Genomic DNA, 22,827 nt, shown 5'->3' with positions numbered 1-22,827 from the left:
CAAAGACATATCTCTGTAATGTTCAGCCATCTGAAAGGAGATAACTAAATCTGCAAATTGCTAGGAGAAAAGTGGCACAAAGGTATTGTTCAGAGACTAGTTTCATCTTTTAATGCTACACCTAGCTTTTAATTACTGTCACATGTGTAGACATTTCAGCCCCATTCAAATTTCACTAATATTAAACTACAATATAATTGTTACTTTAATAATTACTAAGGAGGATATTTGTTCTTGTTTAACAAAACCTTCAAGGCCTTGGATAACATCATGGTTGGAGGCAGCAGTTGTTAACTTTCTATGAAATGCCCAAGACCCAACACACAGTTTTGTTCAAAACATGAGCCTGATATTTTGAAGCTTCAGTCCAAGACCAAAGTTTGTCAATTTTAATTTTTATTAGATATCAGTCTCTCCCATTCCTGCTGCTACATCAGCCCTGCCATTGCAGCACAGTGAACCCCAGCTATGAGGCGTGCCTGTGGGGGAAAGCAGCATCTTGCAGTGGCCTTGATGCAGTTCCCATACTCGTCCTCCTTGTGGCCTACTCTGGGTTCATCCCAGCGGATTATTGACTTTTAGGAGTTTTCTTCTTTAACCAAGAACATGAGGAAGTTGCAGGTGGTGGCTGCAAGTCATCAACATCCTAATCTGCACAGTGGATTAATGACAGTTAGATACATTTTGGCTTCTGGTGATTGTCAGTATGTGAGTTATTTTTGCTCATTGTCCATTTGACAATCTGCATCTCATTCCACTTAACCCAAGGTTACTTCTCACTATATAACCATTGTAATGTTTATTTTTAAATGCTCTGATCCAGGTCAAATCTTTCAAGTGAGTTTCAAATGAACTTTTACCTGCAAAGTCATCAGCATTTCTACCCGAGATGCTATTAAAACAACCATTAAATGTGGTTCTTCAGACCTCTTGGAGACCACTAAGTATGATCTGACTGGAGGCACTCAGCCTGCTGATGACAATTTGGAAACAATCACTTCTCATGATATAGACCGCACCTTTCTAACACCAACCTTGTCAAACCAGTAGTCTATGCCGTGATAATTCTTCCATCCCTGATCACATATCTAGACTAGTCTGAAAAAGATTTTTGTACTCCGGCTCAAATTCTGAGTTAAATGTTGTCTGGGAAAACATTTCTTCTATTTTTTAATATATTTATTTATACAATTTCCATTGGCTTTTTCTTTTCTTTTTTTCTTTTTTTCTTTTTTTTCTCCTTTTGGACAGATTAAGAGATTGTTGCAATAGTTGATATCAAAACCCTTTTCACATTAATTTGTTAACCCCACGGAATAGTAGGAAGTGATTAATGCTGAGGTCAGAACTCAAGGTTTAGAAGAATATGAGCAGAAACTTGGGTTTCATGAAATTCGTCATTCACTGAGATGCAGGTGCACCATACAGTATTTTAAAATTAATTTATCTGAGATTGCATTAACTATCTTACCAAGAAATAACACAGCCTTGCTATAATGTGTATCAATGGCTTTTCCATATTGTATATCACTAGATGTGTATAGTCTCTTTCTGAAATACCTCAAGAGAGAAAGCTTTCATTTTAACAGTGTAAATTATCTAAGACCTGCAGGTGATGTCACTGTATAGTTTTTATTTCCTCTCTGCTCAACTACCTTTGCATGGCTGCGGCAGTTCTTTTGTGTTTCTGCGGCTCTGTGGTGCTTGGTTATGTTCTTTAATTTGCTGTACTGTTCTTGCAGAACATGTTTCTTCTAATGCCAGCGATAGTGAAAGTAGCTACAGTAAGTTACTGCTTTCATTAGAGTCTTTTTACTTTGCATTGCTTGCTGTTTGTTTCTGTTATTTTGGTTCTCTTCTTGCTATTCTTTTGTTAATGTTGAGATAAATGGTTGGAGCAAATGGCTTGGAATTCAAATTTACAACCAACTCTTAAAGTACAAAGCTATAAAAGAAAACTGGCAGCCTTTATAAGAACAGGGAGTAAGGTTTGCTATTTGGAGTGTATTCTGGGTTATAAAATCAAATTCGGATTTGGGTAGTCTTTCAAAATCAGAATTATTTGATTAAGTGAAAGGAAGTTGTTTATTTCAGAAGGAAGAGGGATAATTCCTTGATGACATTTTAAAAGTAAAATTGCTCAATATCTGTGGTCAAAATTGCAAAAGATCTTTACGGTGTCACAATTTTTATTAACATTTTTGCACATCCGCATGAACAACAAATAAATGGCCCTAAAAACTCTTTTGAGTCTTTAGTTTTGTCAGTGCAGGTTTTCTAATGCATAACAAAGTCTTCAAAGAACTTTGAGACAAATAGACCTTCATCCCTTAGGCATTGCCACTAAATGGAGTGGGCTTCCTCTAAGTGATGGTCCCAACCTTGTAACCAAATCTGATTGGAATTACAGAACTACTGTCAAATAGCTTAGAGATAGACTGTAAATTGTGGAAAATTATCAAGAAGTGCTGAAAAGAACAAAACAAACAAACAAACAAACAAAAAAAGTCGTTAAAATAGATTAATGGAAATGTAATAAAAGATAATAAGAGAGATTGATCACTGAATTACCCAGTTGTTTAATTTTCTCAAGCCATTTGCTTAGCAAATCAAGTTTTCCACCAGTCACTCAGCACTTGCGCTAAGTACCTGCATACATTCAGGTAATCATTGGTATCATAACTCGTACTTTGTAGAGTGCATAGCAGTTGAGCTCTGTTAATAAACATTGGTTTGTATCAGTAAAACAGCTAACCTTATTCAATTCAAAAATGGTAAATTAGTTTGTATTCTCTTGTATTGCAAATATTTATTTGGAAAGCAATTGCCAGAGTCACAAGAAAACAGTACGCACGTTTGAACTGCTGAGAACCAGTTCTGAGCCACATTATTTATTCTGTGTCCTTTACTGAGAGGGAAGAAGGATTTTATGTTCTACATATAATGTGCTCTTTCACCAGAGTGATTTCACAATCAAAACAGAATCAATAAATACATTTTCAAAAGTTTTTATGAGTTGAATCTTTCCCAGATGTGTTTATTTGAGGGTGAGTATGTAAATGCCCAAGGAACCCATGTTGGTGTCTTAACACGTTCCATGCCAGATCTCCCAAACATGAGAATTAAGATGGGAAACCAGGCCAACATCTTGGAAAGGTCCACATATGCATCATAATGGCTGGGACTCATATTGCTGGGGTGTCCAAAAACTGCTTCCTGGCATAGGAAATGCAGAGAGGGCCTCCTTTTCTGCTCAGGGCAAAGCTCTGACATTCAGAAGCAAAGGAAGCGAAGCTTGCTTTATGCCAAGTGAATGTGGCTTTAAAATTCAGGAGCTGATGCCCAAAAAGCCTGATTTTATTTGCTAATGATTCATTGGTGGGTGCTGACATGACACTTGAAGCCACGACCTTGGGCAGTCAGCAATTTTAGACACCAGCTTTTGGAAATGGCTGTTTTAGATGGCTACAATGACACGTCAGCTCTAGATTGACCCTGTGTTTCATTACTGTGTAGCCATGGAATATGGGCATGCCTTTTGTGGAGACTCCCAGCGCTCCTAAATCAAGATAGTTACTGTCTGAATCTCTAGGTCAGCCTATGTTAGCAGCACATCCCATCAAACAGCTCACTGCAGCAAATCCCCTCTAGAAAAGCTATGACTCGGGATAAGAATCAGAAAACAGAGGAAAACAAGTGAGGGGTGGCCAGAGAGAGCAGCTGGCCAACTGTGAGGATGTGGAGGTAAGAATGATGGGGTCTGCCATGAAACAGTTGACTGCAGATGTAACTTTGTGAAACACCTGAGAAAGGACACTGCTCAGTAGAAGTCTATCCTTATTCCCCCAAATGGGAAACATAGTTATCATAACTAGTCTGTGAACATTTACATCCCAAAGACATAGTCCTCACTGCCTTATAATTAATTTTTAATGAAAAAAAAAATAATAGGTACTCAGTGATGGAATGAGGCAGTATGCAGAGCACCCTTTTTTCCTTTGGTTTCCCAAGGAAATGAGCAGGAGGGAAAAGGGGCTGCCTGTCAAATGGATTTTCGAATTGTGAGAAATCAGCAGTTCACACCTTGGCCAATATAAAGAAAAGTGTGTGAGAAATAACTGGCAAGTGGCACGTTTTCCTGCAGACATTCATATTTGTCCATGTAAAAACAGTCCAGTTGTAGTTCAGATTGAAGTGTTCTGCATTGTTTCTCATGGGTCTCTTGCAATTGCTTCAACATGTTTCTCTAACTATTACTTATCATGATGAGCATCTAGTGAAAAGTAGCTAGTGTTAAAACCTGTATTACTTTGTTGTTCCTTGAACCATTCCAATTCAGGGGTACAGCTGCACAAGGTGACATAGAAGGATTCTGAGAGCTGACCAGGCTGTGCTCTGTACAGTTATTAACAGAAGGTTTACAAACTGACTGGGATTTCTCTGGGAGCTATTCTGATGAATTCTTATTTATTTAGACAAATATATTGCTTAATATCTGAGTATTTGGCTGAAGTATTCCATTGCATATGTGTTGGTTTTGGGGGCTAAAAATTAAAGTCTTCATTTTTTATTTCAAAATAATAATAAAATTGTAATCTCTTGTATGTGGTCTCAGGAGAAAATTCTTAGACCACACCTTAGCAACAAGGCTGCTGCGGGTAGTAAATGTGATTTCTACTGTCAGCTCTGGGTTTGTAAGGAGAAAAAGAGCTAAAGCCAGCAGTGAGATTCCCTTGACCAATTTGTATCCCCAAAACACAGCCATCACCTTTTCAGTTTTTGCACTAGATTCAATCTGAAGTTAATGGAGACACAGCACATCTGGAAAAAGATTTGTTTTGTCTCGAAGCAGATAGCTAAACCAGACTAGCAGAATGTTCTAATCATGCCCATGCCATGTAGGCTGCATGGCACTCACCATTGTCCTTGTCTTGCAGGAAGGTGAGGTGGCAGCCTCTCCAAATCCCAGCTGATAATTTTTTTATCCCAACAGGTAACCCATTAACTTTGGGGAGAACCACAAACACATTTGACATCAGAATCTGGCCATTTATAAAAGATTTTAAAGTGCTTTTGAACCAGGAACAATTTCTAGCCTGAGCTACAAGGGGCAGCTGCAGATGCTGCTATGTCAGGCAGGCTGTGCAAATATGAAGACTGTAACCATGTTAGTTGATTTGCACCTTCTCTTAGCAGAAAAATCAAGTATTCAGAGTGGCATATAAAATCCTGATCTAGCAGAAAGTTTTCCTTCTTAAGTACATATGAAGCCAACTTTGACTTAATCGTGAACCAGCTAATTAAACAACGATTAGAAGTTTAGTCTGAGATCTGCAACTTGAAGAGTTCTAATTTTCTATTTCAAACCAAGCTTGAAAGGATGTATTTTTTACCATGGACTCATCATTTTTTATTTTCCAAGACATTATTTTCATAATGAACATAACTTTTAAGTCTTTCCACTGCATATGTGGGGTAATATGTGGTAATGCTCTCAAGCGTAGTTCAGTAGAGGCTTTTACAGCTGTCATCAAAATTACACAAACATTAACCAATCTACTTAGTCTAAGTGCATAATTGATTATGATTGCGCCAATTATTTAGAGGGGCAATACATGACTTTAAATTAAAAGAAAAAGACGTCAGGAACCAAAATTTTTACTTTCTGTACTTGGTCAACATTTCATTTCATAATGAGATTTGAAGCTTCAGAACAAGATTTAAAAGAGTTCTGAATGTTATGTTATGATGTAACTGATTAGTTACATCACTTAAATTTGCTCTTATTCTCCCCGTGGATTTGTATATTAGTATTTAAATTGGCATGAGCACTGAAGTCTCTACATATGGCTGCACAAGCTTTATTGATCTTAAGCTTGCCATGCTCGTAAACCACTTTTCAGTCAGAAGTTCATTCTCAGACTTTGGCTGACCTTTTTTCCTTCACAGCCATTAATAGGATGCAAACATCCATGGATTTATAATGTACCTGACAAGGGTGGCCCTTTGGTTACATGGTGGCTGCACCATGGCAGCTTACAGCAGCTCTCCTGCCCCATTACTGACAGGCTGGATGCAGTTACATCAGCACTGTGGAAGCTCTGGATGCTTTGGCAAGACAGTAGGAAATGGTGCTTTTTCTGAGTTAAATGAAACAAAACATACATAAATTGACACACATGTGCACTGGTATCACCACAGATCCATCTAGCTAAATAGGAAAAGTAAAGACAGCCCTTTAAATCCATTTCAGGGTTGCCCTATAAAACAACATAAAATCCTTTAAAAAGAAAAAATGGGTAGTCCTCACAAAATTCTTCTGACCTCACAGGTCCTCTCTGTTCAGCTTTTAGAGGCAGTAAGTTGTAAAAGGTTATTCTCTTCATGAGCATGAGAACTCACCAACATGCAAACGAGCACAGGGAATGGGAAGCATGGCAATACTGTCAAAGCGAAAGACCTCCAGAAATTTTTATCACAGTAAACTAGATTTAAGAAGGCTTTGTTTATTTCTTTTCTTTCCTAATGTTGTCTTTTCTTGTCTTTTTGACTTACGGAATTTTACTGAACAAAGGATCGTGCCAAAATCCTACAGATTTTTTTTTTCTTTTTTCCTTTTTTGCCCTTGTCTGATACATTTTGCAACAATTTTCCAGATCAGTATAACAAACCTGTGCTAGTTAAGCCCTTAATGTGAGTGGCAAATGAGGCTTACTCAAAGCCCGTGCCCTGCTGAACTTCATGCTGTGTCACACCTCAAAACCATCATGAGGTTATGGCAGTCATCTGATTATTGATTGATTCTAGAGCTCTTCATTATTCTTAACTCTTTGTGCAGTACCAGTTGAGAAGAGATCGCTAAAGACCACCAACTGGTACTGTTAACATGCATATCAGTCCCTGAAAAACTTGTGGTAGTGCTTGAAAGGATTTTATTCACATGGAAACTTGAGCTTCCTGAGCTTTTTTTCCAGAAAATCCAAGAAGTGGAAACAGTGATTTCCACCCTGCTCACACCACATGTGACTTTGAAGCTCAGTGCTGAAGAGCCCTCGCTCAGGAAGATGACTATGTTTAAGCCCCTGAGCATCGCAGTTTGCCTTTAAGCTTCTCCTTGTTTGCTTCAACCCTCTCCATTGACTTAGGCTTCTGGGCTATTTGAGGGAGTTGGAGTAATTTCATTGCCTTCAGTCTGCCACAGTTTCACAAGACTTCTGTCAAATGACAAGTTCATTTGTATCCACAGCCCAAATCATTTTGATAGATACTCATCCTAAAATCTAAAATAGGATCAGATGACTCAAGTCTTAGAATAAGCACTTGCCTATTTGTAGGCACCCGCTGAGTCTAAAGAGTATCTAAGGACTAGCTCGGACGTAAACACTCACATTATGGCTTTCTGCAATGATCTAAATGAATCCCTCTCTGCAGAAAGCTACATGCCATTGAAACAAGTAGTCTCAAGTTTAAGACCATATGTGCAAACAAGATCCCCTCCACATGCTTAGTACAGAATGGCTTCAACAGACAACCCAAGACTGATATTCTCAGGTTGTTTAAAGCTTAGCATTGGCTCCTGAGGGCTGGAAGCATCTTTGCTCAGATGAGGAGTGAAACTCTTCATCTCCAAAGAACTTGGATATCCTTATTGCTATATCACACAACAATTCTCAAAGTAACTTGAGGGAAAATAATAAATTTGATGCAAGAAATGTGGTAAGAATTCAATATTTTTAACCTTGCAAAGAATCAAAGCAATTAATTACAGTACCAAACACTCACAAAATGGAACAGAATTCATTATCCACATTCCTCATACGTTACACTGCCTTATCCTTAAAAGCCAGACTCTTTCTTTTATTAAAAATCAAGCTTTCTCCTCAGTAGTTTCTGCTTGGAATTGGTCCTGTCTATTCTCTCTCTCTCCTTACCCAGTAGCATTTTCTTAATTTGCCTTTTTTTCATCATGCCTAATTAAATTCTTTTTACTTGGGAGGTTTTCCTACACATTTCTCAAAGCTGTCTAGGTAACATAACAGGAACAATTCTCTCTGAACATATAAGATTCAGGGAGTGAGAGTCAGTTTTAAGTCTAAACCACCAAAATCATAGAGTTATGGAATCATAGAGTGACTTAGGTGACCATCCAGTTCCAACCCCCACTGTGGGCTGTGGTTGCCACCCACTGGATCAGGCTGCCCATGGCTCATCCAACCTGGCCTTTGTATCTTCTAACGAAGTAGACATTGCATTCTAATGAAGACCCGTTAATATAGTGGAACTTCAAGAATGTCCTGAATATCAGTCAGAAAGCCTCAGTGTGAGCTGTACACCCTCTAAATCCTACTTATGCCATCAACCAGACATCATGCAGCACTCTTGATGTGGATATGCACTATTTGCTTTGACAGAAGCCCATCAGAATAATGTCATAAAGACTCACATATACAAGCAAATGATATGAAGGTAATTCTATCTTTTTTGTAAAGCCCAGATACCGTGACGACAATCTTTCTTCCATAGTATCTGAATTAGATGCAAAATCACAAGTGTGGTTTTCTCAAAGGTAAACCCTGAGCTGGGTAAAAATAAAATCAGGATATTAAGATATGGTAAGCCAAAGTCATATTTTGAACATGCCAGAGCCCTTATGTCATGCAAAGCATGTGACAGTGACCCAGAAAGAGAGATCTGCAGGAATTACTCACACAGTAGATTGAAGAATCCTTCCAGGTCTCCTTTTATGCTCTTATGGAGGGCAGAGATGTATTAGAGTTGCACACCCACACCCAAGTCCTGGTCACTGTTTCACCACTTGAGTCTTGTTCTTTACATTGATTCCCTACATGTCACAATGAGGAAACACAACAGACCTAACAGTGGAGAGAATAAGGCATAAAATACAATGTTTTTGTGATATTTGTGTTCAGATAAAGCAAAAGGGTCAGAAAACAGCTCAGAGCTAGATACTGGGCTGTAAATAAACTAGACTAAGGAGCTTATGCACAGGAAAATGATCAGCCAAAATGTGCTTATTCTGAAGGTAAAAACGATACAGTTTGTGTAGCTAGTAGATTTGCCCTGCAGCATCATGTTACTGCTGTAGCAATTGGTGAACAAAAGAATTGCATCTGAAATTTCTATCCTTATAAACAGCCTTGTCATTAAATGAGGCCTTATTGCCTCCTCTACTCTGGACCACTGAAGAAACCCAGGTTCAGAGAACAGAGTTTAAATACATGGCACAAGTCAAAGGAGAAGGGAAAAAAGACAATCTCTGCAGCTTGAAGTTTTTAAGGGTTTTGGAATGGTTCAGGTGAGCTCGTTACAGAGAAGTGTAGAACCTGATCTGCCTGTGTGAAGCATTTTATCAAGCTTCGGTACATGAAGTGTCGCGTGTCAGCTTCAAACTGTTCTCTTTCTTCTCTCATCAGGAGGTCAAGAAGACTGCATCCTTTCTTATGAACCTGTCACAAGACAGGAAAGTAAGTTCTGACTGCTTTGCTGTCACTGTTCTTTATATTTTTTATTTTATTTCTGGGGGCCAGCAGAGCAGTAAGCCTGTGGTTCCTTCTTGGCCTCTATTGCATACATAAGAAATGATGTAAGGTTATCTAGCTTTCCCGTGATTCCTGATGTTTCCAGGACTCTATGCAGAGTGTTCCTATGGCCTTTCATAATGCCATTTGTGTATACCATCACTGAGCTCTGCTAAATGGGTAGCATTAATTCCATTTTCCTTAGCCACATCAATAGAAAAACAATCCATCAAAAGGTAGACCTAGACTTCACATAGAATCATAGAATCATTAGGGTTGGAAAAGACCACTGAGATCATCTAATCCAGCCATCAATTCACAACTTGATACTTAAAGACAGCAACTCTGGTTATGCAGCTTTGGGAATATTTACCATTATTTCCAGTAACACAATCAAAATGTGCCTCTCTTTTTTGTTTGCCAGTTAATTACACGAGACCAGTTATTATTCTGGGTCCTATGAAAGATCGGATCAATGATGACTTGATATCGGAATTCCCTGATAAGTTTGGGTCGTGTGTACCACGTAAGTACAATTTTATTCTTCGTTGCAGCCATTCATTAAGCAAATTGTGGTGAAGACAGCATCTGTGAACATTATGTAGCCTCAATGTCTTCCTCGTAGTGAGGAGCCCAAAACTGAACACAGTATTCAAGATGCAGACTCACCAGAACTGAGTGTATGTTGGATCGTTAGAGCTTGTTCAGTGTTCATGGCAGATCCTGATTGCAGTTTTGTTTCTTTATAAACTGTTGTCTCTACAAACACCCCAGCTAAAATCTTCTGGGAGGTGAAATCAGAATCAGCCTTATAATTTAGGTTAAATTAAATTAACGAGATTGCCATTCATTTTTATCACTGCGATAGGTCTGGATTTATAATCTGCAGTGTGTTTGGTTTTTTTATTTGAGGTTTGGTTATGACTATGATGAGATAAAGTGAAATTCTGGCAAATGCTCATTTTGTGTTAGCATAAGTGTATTACTGAATGGAGGTAAGCATTAGAAGATATTACTGTAAAATGACAGCCTCATTGTCATAACTCCATTAAAAAAAAAAATTAGTAGCCAAAAAGTACTCCCAGATGTGGAGCACCTCCACTAATGGCACTGTCCACTGCTAATGTTAATTAATGCATTTTTGCATGAATTGTTTTTACAGACTTCTTGATCCCCTATCTTTGTTTCATGCAGATACCACACGACCAAAGCGTGACTATGAAGTGGATGGAAGAGATTATCATTTTGTCATTTCAAGAGAACAAATGGAAAAAGATATCCAAGAGCACAAATTTATAGAAGCCGGGCAGTACAATGATAATTTATATGGAACTAGTGTCCAGTCTGTGAGATTCGTGGCAGAGAGGGTAAGTAGATGCCAATTTTACTGCCCATTCAACATGATCCATTTTGTGGTGACACTGCATCTCAGTCACATTTATGCCAAAAATATAAAATATGTGCAAAGTGACCTCCAAATGTTTACAGGCTTTATAATGGCACCATTTGTAGAGTGTATAACTTTGAAAGTAAACATTCTCGGCACTTCTAATACCTGGATGTAGTGCCATAGATTCAGCAATTTAACACAGCACCTCAAATATGCCCCAGAACAGCCTTCCCTCTACCCCTTATACGACAGATGAATAAACTTATCTCATTTTCGCAGAGGTAAAAGAATGAAGCCCAGAGAGATTAGATAATTTGCCTCAAGTGACATCCAGAGTCTTTGACACAAACAAGAAATAAATTAAGCAGTAGAGAATATAGCTATGCTATTATTTTTATGAACTGATTTTCCTCATCTCTGAAGAAAATCCATCACCACCCCAGAGCTCATGCCAGTAAAAAATAATTTAAAAAACAAAAACAAAAACATTTGCTTTCATATCTTATAGTGTGCATTTTATATTAGGACTAAATCAAAGGGAGAGGAGAGGAGCATGTGCCCTGGCGTCCTCCTCCCCTGGTATGTCAGTCATAGCCATGTTCCAGGGCACTGCCTCACAGAATTGCTTCCCTCTTTTGGCTGATCTTCAGCAAGCTGGAGAAATGAACACATCCTCATCTGTTTCCAACAGGGCAAGCATTGTATTCTCGATGTGTCAGGAAATGCGATCAAACGACTACAAGTTGCACAACTATATCCCATCGCTATCTTCATTAAGCCTAAATCATGGGAGCCTCTGATGTAAGTATAAATTCCTCCAAGTGTTGTTTTCTTGCAGAATGCATCCTCAACAGGTCTTTAGTCTGGTCTCTAAAACCAGTAATAACAAAAGGATGGGGGAACAGCGAAGACTTGCTCTCTATGCATGTCAATCATTGTAATACTTCCCAGTGAATGAGCCAAAGCTGCCCTTGAACCTTTCCCACTGGGACCTATGGGCTTAGGTGCTAGTCCATGAAGATCTTCCCACCAGTGCTCAATGCACTTGCTACAACCTGTACTGCAAATTCACCAAGGATTCATGTGTCCCACCTTGTCCTATTCAGTCTTGGGATGTAGTTTGGTCACTACGTACATGAGCAAAGCAGAGGATAAACCTGTGTCAGATTCACTGTGTGTTCTTCCTTATCAGCTCTTTATTTGCTTGAAGGTCTGTAAGAGGATAGGCAAGGACCTGTAGGACTGGAGTGGGGCAAACAATCCTTAAAAGAAGGAAAAGAGAAGACACCAATTTCAGGCTGTCACCAGGCAGCCTAATTTCAATACTCAAAAAGATATTGGGATCCAGGGAATAGTAAAAGTAGCTCAAGTAAATAGCTGGAAGGATAACATTTTATAAGAAGCAGCCAATGTAGATGCATTGAGAGCAAATCAAATCGACCTTACTTCCTCATATCTAGAGATGGATATCAGTAATTGTTTTATGTCTTGATTTTTATTCTGGCTTTTGACACATCTCCAAGGGACATTCTCAACAGTAGATTAGAGAAATAGAGTCCAGAGGGAATCATTAGGGAGTATGAGAACAACTGCACTCAGTCACTGAAAGTGGCACTGGGAAGATAACAGATATCCTGAAAGTGTATTTCCTGAGCTGTGGAACTAGTTGTTATGTTTATGAATTACTTGGGCAAAGAACTGGGCAGTACTCTTGTAAAGTTTGTGACTGACTCAGCGCTGAGGAAGGTGGAAAGCACTTTGGAGGATAAGATTAAAATTCAGTGTAAAATTAGTAAGATGAAATTCAGCACAGACAAAGGAGAGAAAATGAATTGTACAAGTGCAAGTAGGGAATAATTAAGCAATAGCACTGAAGAAAAGCATCTGGCAGTTGGATGGATCACACAGGAATATGAATGGATGGATAATGCTGTCGCAAAATCAGAAACTTCTGCTGTGGGCTGCACTAATATTGATGTTCTGTAAGAAGACAATAGATCATTATTTTCTTTTACTTCATATGGATGAGGTGTCAGCTGAGTGTTGTCTGTCTTCTGAGTACAACCCTAGAAGTGGAACTCAAGGAGATGGTAGTAGTGGTCTTCACACTGGTTAAGACTCAGGATAAAATGCATGCTTTCCATGTACATATATGTTGCTGAAAAAAAGAAAATATTGATTTCATTTGGTGTTATGAGACTGAATGTGCATCCTTTCTGACCCTGACATTTGGTGATAAGGTTGCTGAATGTCCGTGCACATTACAAGGAATGATGCACAGTATGTGGCATTTGCATGGCCCCATTCTGAACAAAGGTATCTTGGGTTGGATGACTTCTTGACATTTCTTCCAGCCCTGCAATTCAGTTATATTCTGATTATCTTGCTAGATAGAATGGTCAGGGAAGTCTGAAGCCCTACCATCTCCACTGATTGTTTTAAGATAGATCTTCACTTACAGCTGCCCATAAAATATTTCCGTTATTTGTTTAGTGCTGAGTTTGCATCTAGAGTGATAAAAAGGTAGTAAACAAATGCAATCCATGCTCTGAAAATACATTAGATGCAACCAAAAATGTGGCAATAACATAAAACCTTAAGAAACAGCATAAACATAACATAAACCCTTGTAAGAACAGCAAGTCCTTGAACAGATTGACTGAAAAGAGTTATGAACATGCAAAATATTACAAGCATCCTATTAGGAAGCCAGTCCTACAGAGTTTGTAGAATTTTGTTTAGCAGTATGCACTGAAAGAAATTCTTCTTTTCTCTGCAAACCTGAACACCCATCATTGCTGGTAGGAACAAAGAAAGCTAAATCCATTATGTGACTGAATTCTTTGTTCAATAAATACAGAGCGACTTTCCAGATTTTCATAGTGAGTCAAACTGTCTCGTTTGTACCCTGGGTAAGAAGTAGCACATGAGCAATTCTCACAGATAAGCTGTAAATCCCCACCATAGTTTTTCTCATGACAATTTGTATTTGCAGCCCTCTCTTTTTGCTGAAGTCTTAACTACAATGCAAAAATTTTGGGAATCCTACCTGTATAAAATCTGCTTGCCAGGATAGATTAATCTGCCGTAACTACTACACTTGGTCATGCAAACAAGATAAAAGTTGTTGTAAGAGCAAGGTAAAACTCTAAAAGACAAAAAAGATGGATTGCTGTTCAGGATTATCCTAAACACGCCAGTTATCAAAAAATGAAAATCTTCTTAAAAGACCTTGCATCTGCACTTGAACCTTGATTATTGGTGGATTCCTTCCTTCCTTCCTTCCTTCCTTCCTTCCTTCCTTCCTTCCTTCCTTCCTTCCTTCCTTCCTTCCTTCCTTCCTTCCTTCCTTCCTTCCTTCCTTCCTTCCTTCCTTCCTTCCTTCCTTCCTTCCTTCCTTCCTTCCTTCCTTCCTTCCTTCCTTCCTTCCTTCCTTCCTTCCTTCCTTCCCTCCTTCCCTCCTTCCCTCCTTCCCTCCTTCCCTCCTTCCCTCCTTCCCTCCTTCCCTCCTTCCTTCCCTTCCCTTTCCCTCCTTCCCTCCTTCCCTCCTTCCCTCCTTCCCTCCTTCCCTCCTTCCCTCCTTCCCTCCTTCCCTCCTTCCTTCCCTTCCCTTTCCCTCCTTCCCCAGCTCTACATGACTACATATCATAGGTTGAATCCCAGAGGAGCCGTTTTTGACATCTTCCAATTAGCCTCTCTCTTTAGAAGAGGGAAGATAGTGGTTGGATGGCAGGGATGAGAGCTGAAAGTAAAGAAGAAGCTTCCTGGACAAGTGTTTCAGTGATAGAGGAGGAAATCCCTAGGAAACCTGCCTGGAGGGACATCTCTTTGCAAGCATTTTTAATTCACCATCTGTGCAGATCCCTGGCTAAAAGAGGAAAAACAAAAAGAAAAATTAGAACAGACCATTGTTTGACAGCATTTTTAATTTATCATGAACAATGGATATCAGGGTCTTCCTCCTTCTCCATCGTTTCCTGGAGGGACAAGACTGGCAGAGGCATGAATACAAGTAGAACAGTTATACACCAAAGGCAATTTTATGACCTACAAATATAATCCACATTTCTGCTTATTTCAAAGCTTTTATTATCTTGGGTGCTTGTTTGTATCTATGTTTCTTCTTTTGATAGTCAGATCTTAAAGACTTCTCAGAAATTTACCATGTCTGGATGAAAGGAGGATGTTGTTAGCACTAAAATAATGGTTGAGGGAGATAAAATGCTAAATGTTACATTTACATACAAATGTTTAATGTTATGTCCCACTCTAAGCCACAGTTTCAATTCAATCACTGAAAGATGTGTTCAGGTAGGCACAGCTGATGAGAAGCCAACCTGAGCTCAATTAAATGGCCATCCTTCCAATAAATAGAACTAATAGTACTACAAAATTAGCAGTATAACACAGATTAAAGCTATTATTTATACAATCCACAAATGACTGTCATAAATTTCCATTTAAATCTTTCTTATCCTTCACTGTATTAATCTGCTCTCTGAATTGCATTGGTACTTCCTGAGGGATTCATTAAGCTGTGTTCCCAGTTATGGTTAGCTATATGGATAGACAACTTTCAGTCATTTCTAGAGAAATGCTACTGCAATCTGAAAAACCTAAACGGTGGATCTCAGAAGCTGGGTAGGAGGTAGCTGTAGCAAGTTCACACTGTTGTGCACTTCATAGATCATTTTTTATGCACCATCATGCACATAATTTCCTACATGCATCACATATGTCATGCTGTATACAGCTCATTACCACAATCATATGATTCGGCACAAGACACTGAATCAGATTTATGTAGGACACAAGATGCGCACTTCTCTTGCTCTACTAGCTGCCTTGGATAATTTCCTTCATGTTTTGAGAAAAATGAATCAAAGCTATAAAAATGCTAGAACAATCAAATTCTATTTATTATTACTAATTAATTTGTCTATCTGCAGGCATATATGTGTAAGGCAGTAATGATTATGAGCTTGATTCTTTGCATTTATACAGTGATATTAACAACTGAGCATGTATGAACAAGACAACCCATTTCTTACAGCAATTTATACTGTGTCTTGAAATAGAAACGCTCCATCAAATAACAAAACCATTGAAATAATAGAATGTTATTGGCATTTCTATATTTTCACATTTATTGGTATTTTAAACATTTTAGAGTCCACAGGACACACTGTGGAATCTCTAAATTTAAACAGAAAGGACTGAAATTGAAAATATAACTAAGTAACTCATTCTAACTCTAACTGCTAGAAAGTCTTGTTTTGATTTCTTATGACTGTCTGGAATGCATTCCCACACTTCAGCCAAGGAAATCTTTCCCCCAGGTCCTTCTAGGGCATCCCTACATGGTTTACAATGTTCTCATGACTCGGATTCCTTCTGTAGAGTTGTGAGTTCTTCTGTGCTCAGTCCCAACTTTAATCATTATTTCAGTCAAGCTGTGTTTTCAATTTCAGCAGTTTGGACAATCTCATTCATCCAAGACAGGCAGCTGAGGGCCTTGTAGTAAAGGAGGTTCATAATGTTCAGCTCTGGAGGCAAGAGTGCCCCAAGCGCTCAGACCTTAAGACCTTAAGACCCCTAAGGCAGGGGTTCCTGATGCCATGTGTCCATTTCAGTTAGAAGGCCTCATGTTTTGTTTGGGAACATAGTGGTGATGAACCCAAAATAAAAATTTGGAAGAATCTGGAAATAGAGAGAAAATGTGCGAATATAGGTTATGCTACATAAAAATTGAAGTAAATATAAAATACAGGAACTGATTGTGCACTGGTGAAAGAATTTAACTACTTGGTTCTTGTACCTCAGTCCAATGGTGAACTGAGTGCATCTTTTAAAAAGCTGAATCACAATCCAGTCTTCTTGATGACTTCCTTTGTGTTTCTAGGGAAATGAATAAACGTCTCACAGAGGAGCAAGCCAAGAAAACCTATGATCGCGCAATTAAGTTAGAACAAGAATTTGGAGAATATTTTACAGGTATGTTCTTATTGAGTAGAAAAAAAAAAATCACAAGGTATATATTTTATTAAAATACCAAATCAGCTCTTTCTCTGGCATAAATTTCTTATCAGTGTAGTGTGCCCATAGTAAGGACTCCTAGCATGGGACTATTGCTTCCCACTGAGCTCAAGTGCAGTCAAGGCATTCAGCACCTCAGATGTTTGATGGTCTATGGGATAGTTATGCATTAATTTAATTCCCTCCCTGACCCAAATCTACTTTTGCTAAAATGAATAAAATTGTTGCACTTGTGCTGACCAAAGAAGAATTCCTCATTGGCTCAATGGTATCACGGACTTCTGGAATCATAGAATATCCCATATTGGAGGGGACCCACATGCATCATGAGAGGGAAAGACAAAGGCATATTCTTCTTGATCTGGAGAAGAGCAAGGTTTAAGACCTGTTCTGCATCCCAGCCCCATTGGGCTGAATTAGGCAGCTCACTGCTCAGTGGACTGATGGATAGCATTCAGAAGCCCCCATTTGTCCCTTTATATGCTGGCAGTGCACATAATGTGAACTGCAGTTCCAGTTTTCTGCTGTTGCTATATCTTCAGTCACTTTGAGCCTGATCTAATTTCCTTTGGCCGGCAAAAGTGAGTTTTTTCCAACAGGTGAGGAAAATTCCAGGATATGTCTCAGGGCAGCCTGGACTAGTGATTGGCAACCCTGCACATGGAGGGAGGTTGAAACTAGATGATCATTATGGTCCTTTTCAACCCAGGATATTCTATGATTCTGTGAAAATAATAGATTGTGAATCTGCTGCTACTTACTAGCTTCTAAATCACATGGATGTTAGACTTGCAACCTCCTGTGCAATTTATCGCATGGGACAGAACTGCTAGTTCTCTAAATCAAAGATCTAGCTCAGTCACTTTACTATAAGCAAAGGAATGGGTCTCTCTCATGGGACGGTGCCATTGGTTTGAACTCTGTTGCCACCTACAATGTGTGTAACTTTTCCATAGTCAATAACACTGCTGTATAATACAGTGGTATTTCTTCTAATGTCATTGAAAATCTGCTGACACTAAATGCTGTAGAATGTATCAATTAAAAGAAGTATTGGTATGTTTTCTTACTACAGCTATTGTCCAAGGAGATAGCTTAGAAGATATATATAATCAATGCAAACTTGTAATTGAAGAACAATCTGGGCCTTTCATCTGGATTCCTTCCAAGGAAAAATTATAAATTAGCCACTGCACCTCTGATTACGACGGGAGAATATTTAGAAGAAAACTATAATATACTATTTGGAAGCTTTTCTGTTTTTGTTGCATTTATGTTCTTTGCAGTCAATGTGAATTTTGATGAATGTACAACACAAAGTGTTTGAAGCCATGAAGGACACTGATGGGTCAAAGGGTAGGAACAAAAAGACTTCTACCATATAAAGCAAATCTGTTGTGTGCTGAAAGCACCAGTTGTAGGTATAAACTTTTGACATGGAGACCCTCTGTCAAGGGGAGCTCGCCACCTCTTGTGCCCATGCGGACATTTTGATCAATTTCAATGGCTGAGCTCAGTGTGTTGATTGCTTTAAAGAGAAGTTCCCAGCTCTTGAACCTCATATAGGGCTTGATTCTGCAAGGCGCTCAGCACTTGACCCCAGTTCCTACAGATGTGAGTAGCCCGTTGACTTGGAGTTACTTGTAATCCTTCCCTATGCCATTCAGTCCCATCCGTTCCAGTAGGACTATTCATGTGCTCAAAGCTAAGCACGGGCTTCAGCGTTCTGCTAGATCAGGGCCACACGCACCTTGCAAAATCAAGCTCAGAGTTCTTGGTCCACTTCCTACTGAAGTCATTGGTAGGACTGTCTTTGACTTGACTGGGAGGTGGATCCTGTTCTAAGCTTGTCATTGCACATTTGTAGTTGGTACACCTCGACTTTGGTAACTATGCACATCTTTTGATTTCTGAAACCAAGTCAAGCATTTCTTTTTTTCCCCTCTGGAAACACTACTGCATCAGGAACTAATAACAATATAGTTTATTTTAATGGATTTTGGGGGTGAGAGAGGATGGAAGCATTTCACATCACACATATGTGCACACAAATACATTCGCACATGGACACACACAAGTATGAGGATTCACAGCACCTATGTTGATGAGGAGGGATACAACTGGGAAACGCTTTAAATTTTTTGATTGTCTATTTTATCATTTATATTGATAGAAGGCACTTAAAGATGGAATAATTTATAAAAATAAAAATATATTGATGTATAGAAACTAATTTCTATAGGTAAAAAATGTTTTTGTGAGATATTTTGTAAAGATTAATTAACTGAAAGATTAAATATTTACACCCTTGTGTGACTGTAAAATGTAAAGAGGACCACCAAGTTGCATTATCCCTTTTCTGTAACAAATTCTCTATTACTAATCATAAGCAAGATAATTCCTTAAATTGTAGTTGTCTGATTGTTTTTCTCTCAATCTAATCCTCTCCCTTGCCTCTATTTAATCACGATGAACTCCTGTGGAAAGATCTCTTGAACTGACTGCCCTGCAGGACCTTTTCTGAACACAAAAGGATAATGCATCTTTCAATTGAAATGGATGACTTCTCAGAAGCAAGATGTCAGTGCTCGAGTGCAGTTACTACACATCACCCCAAAAAAAATGTTTTATGATTCTTCCTGTTTCTTAAGGGAAATACCAAAAGTATTTGATCTTTCCTCTTTTTGTAGGCAGGCAGGTCACCAACTAACTTGTATCTTCATTCATTTCACAGTCAACAAGGGTCTTAAAAGCAAAAACTGAGGCAATGGACATTGCAAGGGATTTGGGGAAAGTCTGTGGAATTGCAGTTTGGGGTGCAGAGGAGGGGAGCGGGAGGTATTATCTCCTTGTTTCATATTGCCCTTCTTTTCTATATGATTTCATTCTTCATTCTCAGAAGGGGACAACTGCAAGAGATACAATGACAGTAAGCTGAATTGCCTTTGCTGCTGCTGGACCAAGTCTTAAAGAAAGCCCACAATGTCCTGCCTGCCACACTGCAGCAGTCTAACACTTATTAGCTGGTGGCTTCAGCAACCCTAATGTTTAAGGACGTTTTAAGGGCAAACGCTAAACAAACTCCTCAGTAACTCGTCTCTTTGCAGTTGACAGTTCTGCACCTGTCCGGCTGACAGGCGTACCCAGCCAACCTCTCCAGAGGATGACGTGAGCTGGATGTTTGTAATATAGCCACCAGTGGTGACATAGTTAAACATGTGGGCATTTTGGTGGCCCTGAAGTGGCCCCTCACGTGCTGCCCAGCTACGGTAACTTTGAGAAGTTCACACTTCTTTTACTACTATATCTCTTGCCTGGCCAGTGCAGATTTATATACAAGGAATTCAGTTAAGTCTCCAAAAGAGCTTAGTAACCAGAAGGGCTAGAAACATTTTTTACAACATATAAATGAATGAAAGCTTAGATTTTGGATATTTCTGCAGAAATCCACAGAGTGACCCCAGATCTTTGGATGCCATGGATTTTTTCATGCTGGCAAAGTACTATTGCCCCAGACTGGGAAATAGCCCACTGGACCTGAAAAACCAAGTATCCTAAAGCAGGAACTTCATTCTAATTTTCAGCTCTGTTTTTAAGCAATCAGTCACACCTGCTTATTTGTTTCTTAGTTCAGCATGCAGCCTTTTACGGTACTATCCTTCTAGTAACTGTTTTGCTTTGTCATGTGCTGTGCTTTATGGTGAACAATAACACTATGGCTGAGTACAATCAATTTTTCCATCAGTCCTTGGTTACTGTAGTAACATTATTTATTTTTCCCTGTCTGTTGTTTGTGCTTCCAATTTAGAGTTACCACTGCACTTCTCTTTTCTTTTTTCTTTTTTTTTTCTTTTTTTTTTTTTTTTTAAATAAAACTTATATTTAAAAACAATTCGCCAAGAGAAGCAGTAAGAGGTCTTATTTCCCTTAGGACTTGTTCTCCCATTTGTTTTGTGTGTTGGCGTTTTGCGTTTCACGTTTCAGCATCCTCAGAGCTGCAGTTCATTTTTGCATTGCAGCTGCTCAGATCATACTGGGTGGTAATAGGAGGAGGAAGAGAAACATAAGATTCGTGCAAAATTGCATCTGGTGCAAAAAAAAAAAAATATATATATATATATATATATATATATATATATATTAAAATGTTCAAACCCACGACCCACAGCAGTCGGCACCTGAGACCATATTGGTGCTAACACAGCTTAGAGTAATCAGATTTCTTTTCTGTCCATGTAAATGACTAGCGAGCATCTAAACATGAGACAAATGCAAATGCTGGACCCTTTAGGAAAAGTGCCAGATCACATCCCTGGTGCTATTTCTCATGTTCTGGCACAGTGTGTAGCACCATAGGGTCAAAGCAGAACCAAAATTACAGCGTCTTTTTGTCCACCCATGAATGATCACAAATGACATCTTGCTAGATTTGTGCAGATGTGCAATATTACAAACTATTTATTTCTCCTTGCCACAAAGCATCTTCCATGCACTGACTCATTGAGAGCTTGCTAACAGGGCTCAGTGAAAAGGCCCTCTTTATTGGTCTCATGGTCTGGCCATGAACCAGTGAAAGAGCCTCTTTCTTGCTTAATTCCCCTTCCTACAGAGGTACCCTGTCCATGCTAGCGCTTTGTTATTTATTTGGTAGTAAAGGTTGTTTCTAGAATAATATTCTGTGATGTAATTGTGTTTGTAGCTAGCATGGTTTGATGCTCCGGTGTGGATAGGGTCCTTGGAACCACTCTGTGAAAGTCAAGGATAAGAAATCTCTCCGTTGCACTGAAATTTCAAGTCCTGGAGAGCAGTCTTGAACCAGAGCTAACAACCACTACGAGCCAGAGACAGTGTTCTAGCTATATAACATCCACCAATCTATTTACATTGGTTTTCTATGGAGAAACTGTTGGTTTCATACCTTCGCTGTTACTTGCTCATAAGCAGTCAGTCAAATTGTATTTTCGCTTTGGTTTTCCCTATTTTCTTTCTTTTTATTTTTATTTTTTTCCCTAACCAGAGGATTCAGTGAGTGACAACACAAGAGGACACATGTAGAGAAATAGTGTTAATGCACAGAAGTCATGGTTTCTTTTTAAGCTGCAGATTTAAAGCCATAATATCTGCCATGTTCACAGAAAAGTGGTCTTTTCCTGTTCATAACATTTAACCTCAGCATTTCTTCAGCATTTTGTCTGCCATGTCATGCATGCAGTTCACCGTGCAACTGCATCCATGTGCTCAGGCCCATGCATGCCTTGGTAAAATAAATGTATTTTCCTGTTCCATCAAAAAACAAGACATCTTGTCAGCTAGTTCAGAAGAATGAGGTTGTCAGTATGTTAGAAACAAACTGACTGTTCCTTTGCAGGATATTTTAAAGCACAAATCAGCATCAAAGTTAACAGTAAACAGCTAAAACCTACTCAACACATAGCCAGCCTGGATCTTCTGCTAGTGGAATTATGGTCACTCCATCAGTTTCATACAATCATAGAATTGTTGGAAGAGACCATTAAAGGCCATCTAGTCCAACTCCCTGCAATGAACAGAGACACCGACAACTCCGTCAGCTTATTCAGAGTTCATATAGCCTGACTTTGAATGTCTCCAGGGACAAGTCCATCCCATTTATGCCACCTAAAGTTACACATCCATCCTCTCTGTTACATGAGTTCTTTAGCATCATTCTAAAGCACCAAGGCCCCATTACTAACAGAAGCTCAGCACTTTGCACCATTATTTACTGCCCATATTACTGTACCACCTAGAGGCCTACGTCCTGGACAAATATCCTTTTGAGGCAGGTGCAGTGAAACTGCTGAACACAAAGATACCCCGTTGGCCAAGCACCATGGCCAAATT

At 39.0% G+C, this 22,827-nt stretch overlaps 1 protein-coding gene across 47 annotated transcripts in view; it reads left to right on the top strand.

Moving 5' to 3' along the window:
• DLG2 (discs large MAGUK scaffold protein 2) overlaps positions 1-20,857 on the top strand; it is a 959,079-nt gene extending 938,222 nt beyond the window's left edge. For 29 of the 47 annotated variants that reach the window (XM_085536515.1, XM_032442240.2, XM_085536513.1 and 26 more), the window contains 7 exons: positions 1,743-1,784; positions 9,435-9,485; positions 9,964-10,065; positions 10,734-10,906; positions 11,621-11,730; positions 16,832-16,923; positions 18,041-20,857. In XM_085536515.1, coding sequence (XP_085392641.1) covers positions 1,743-1,784; positions 9,435-9,485; positions 9,964-10,065; positions 10,734-10,906; positions 11,621-11,730; positions 16,832-16,923; positions 18,041-18,147 — 677 coding nt within the window. In that variant the 3' untranslated portion in view covers positions 18,148-20,857. The remainder of the gene's footprint in view (positions 1-1,742; positions 1,785-9,434; positions 9,486-9,963; positions 10,066-10,733; positions 10,907-11,620; positions 11,731-16,831; positions 16,924-18,040) is intronic. The other 18 variants (XM_085536516.1, XM_085536514.1, XM_032442239.2 and 15 more) reach the window with 2 other exon arrangements.
• The last annotated feature ends 1,970 nt before the right edge of the window (positions 20,858-22,827 follow it).

This window comes from Coturnix japonica, chromosome 1 (genome assembly GCF_054131305.1).
Source record: "Coturnix japonica strain WE chromosome 1, WE-NBRP24, whole genome shotgun sequence".
Taxonomy (NCBI): domain Eukaryota; kingdom Metazoa; phylum Chordata; class Aves; order Galliformes; family Phasianidae; genus Coturnix; species Coturnix japonica.
Note: the sequence above shows the minus strand (reverse complement) of the source record. Positions and strands in the feature narration are given on the sequence as shown.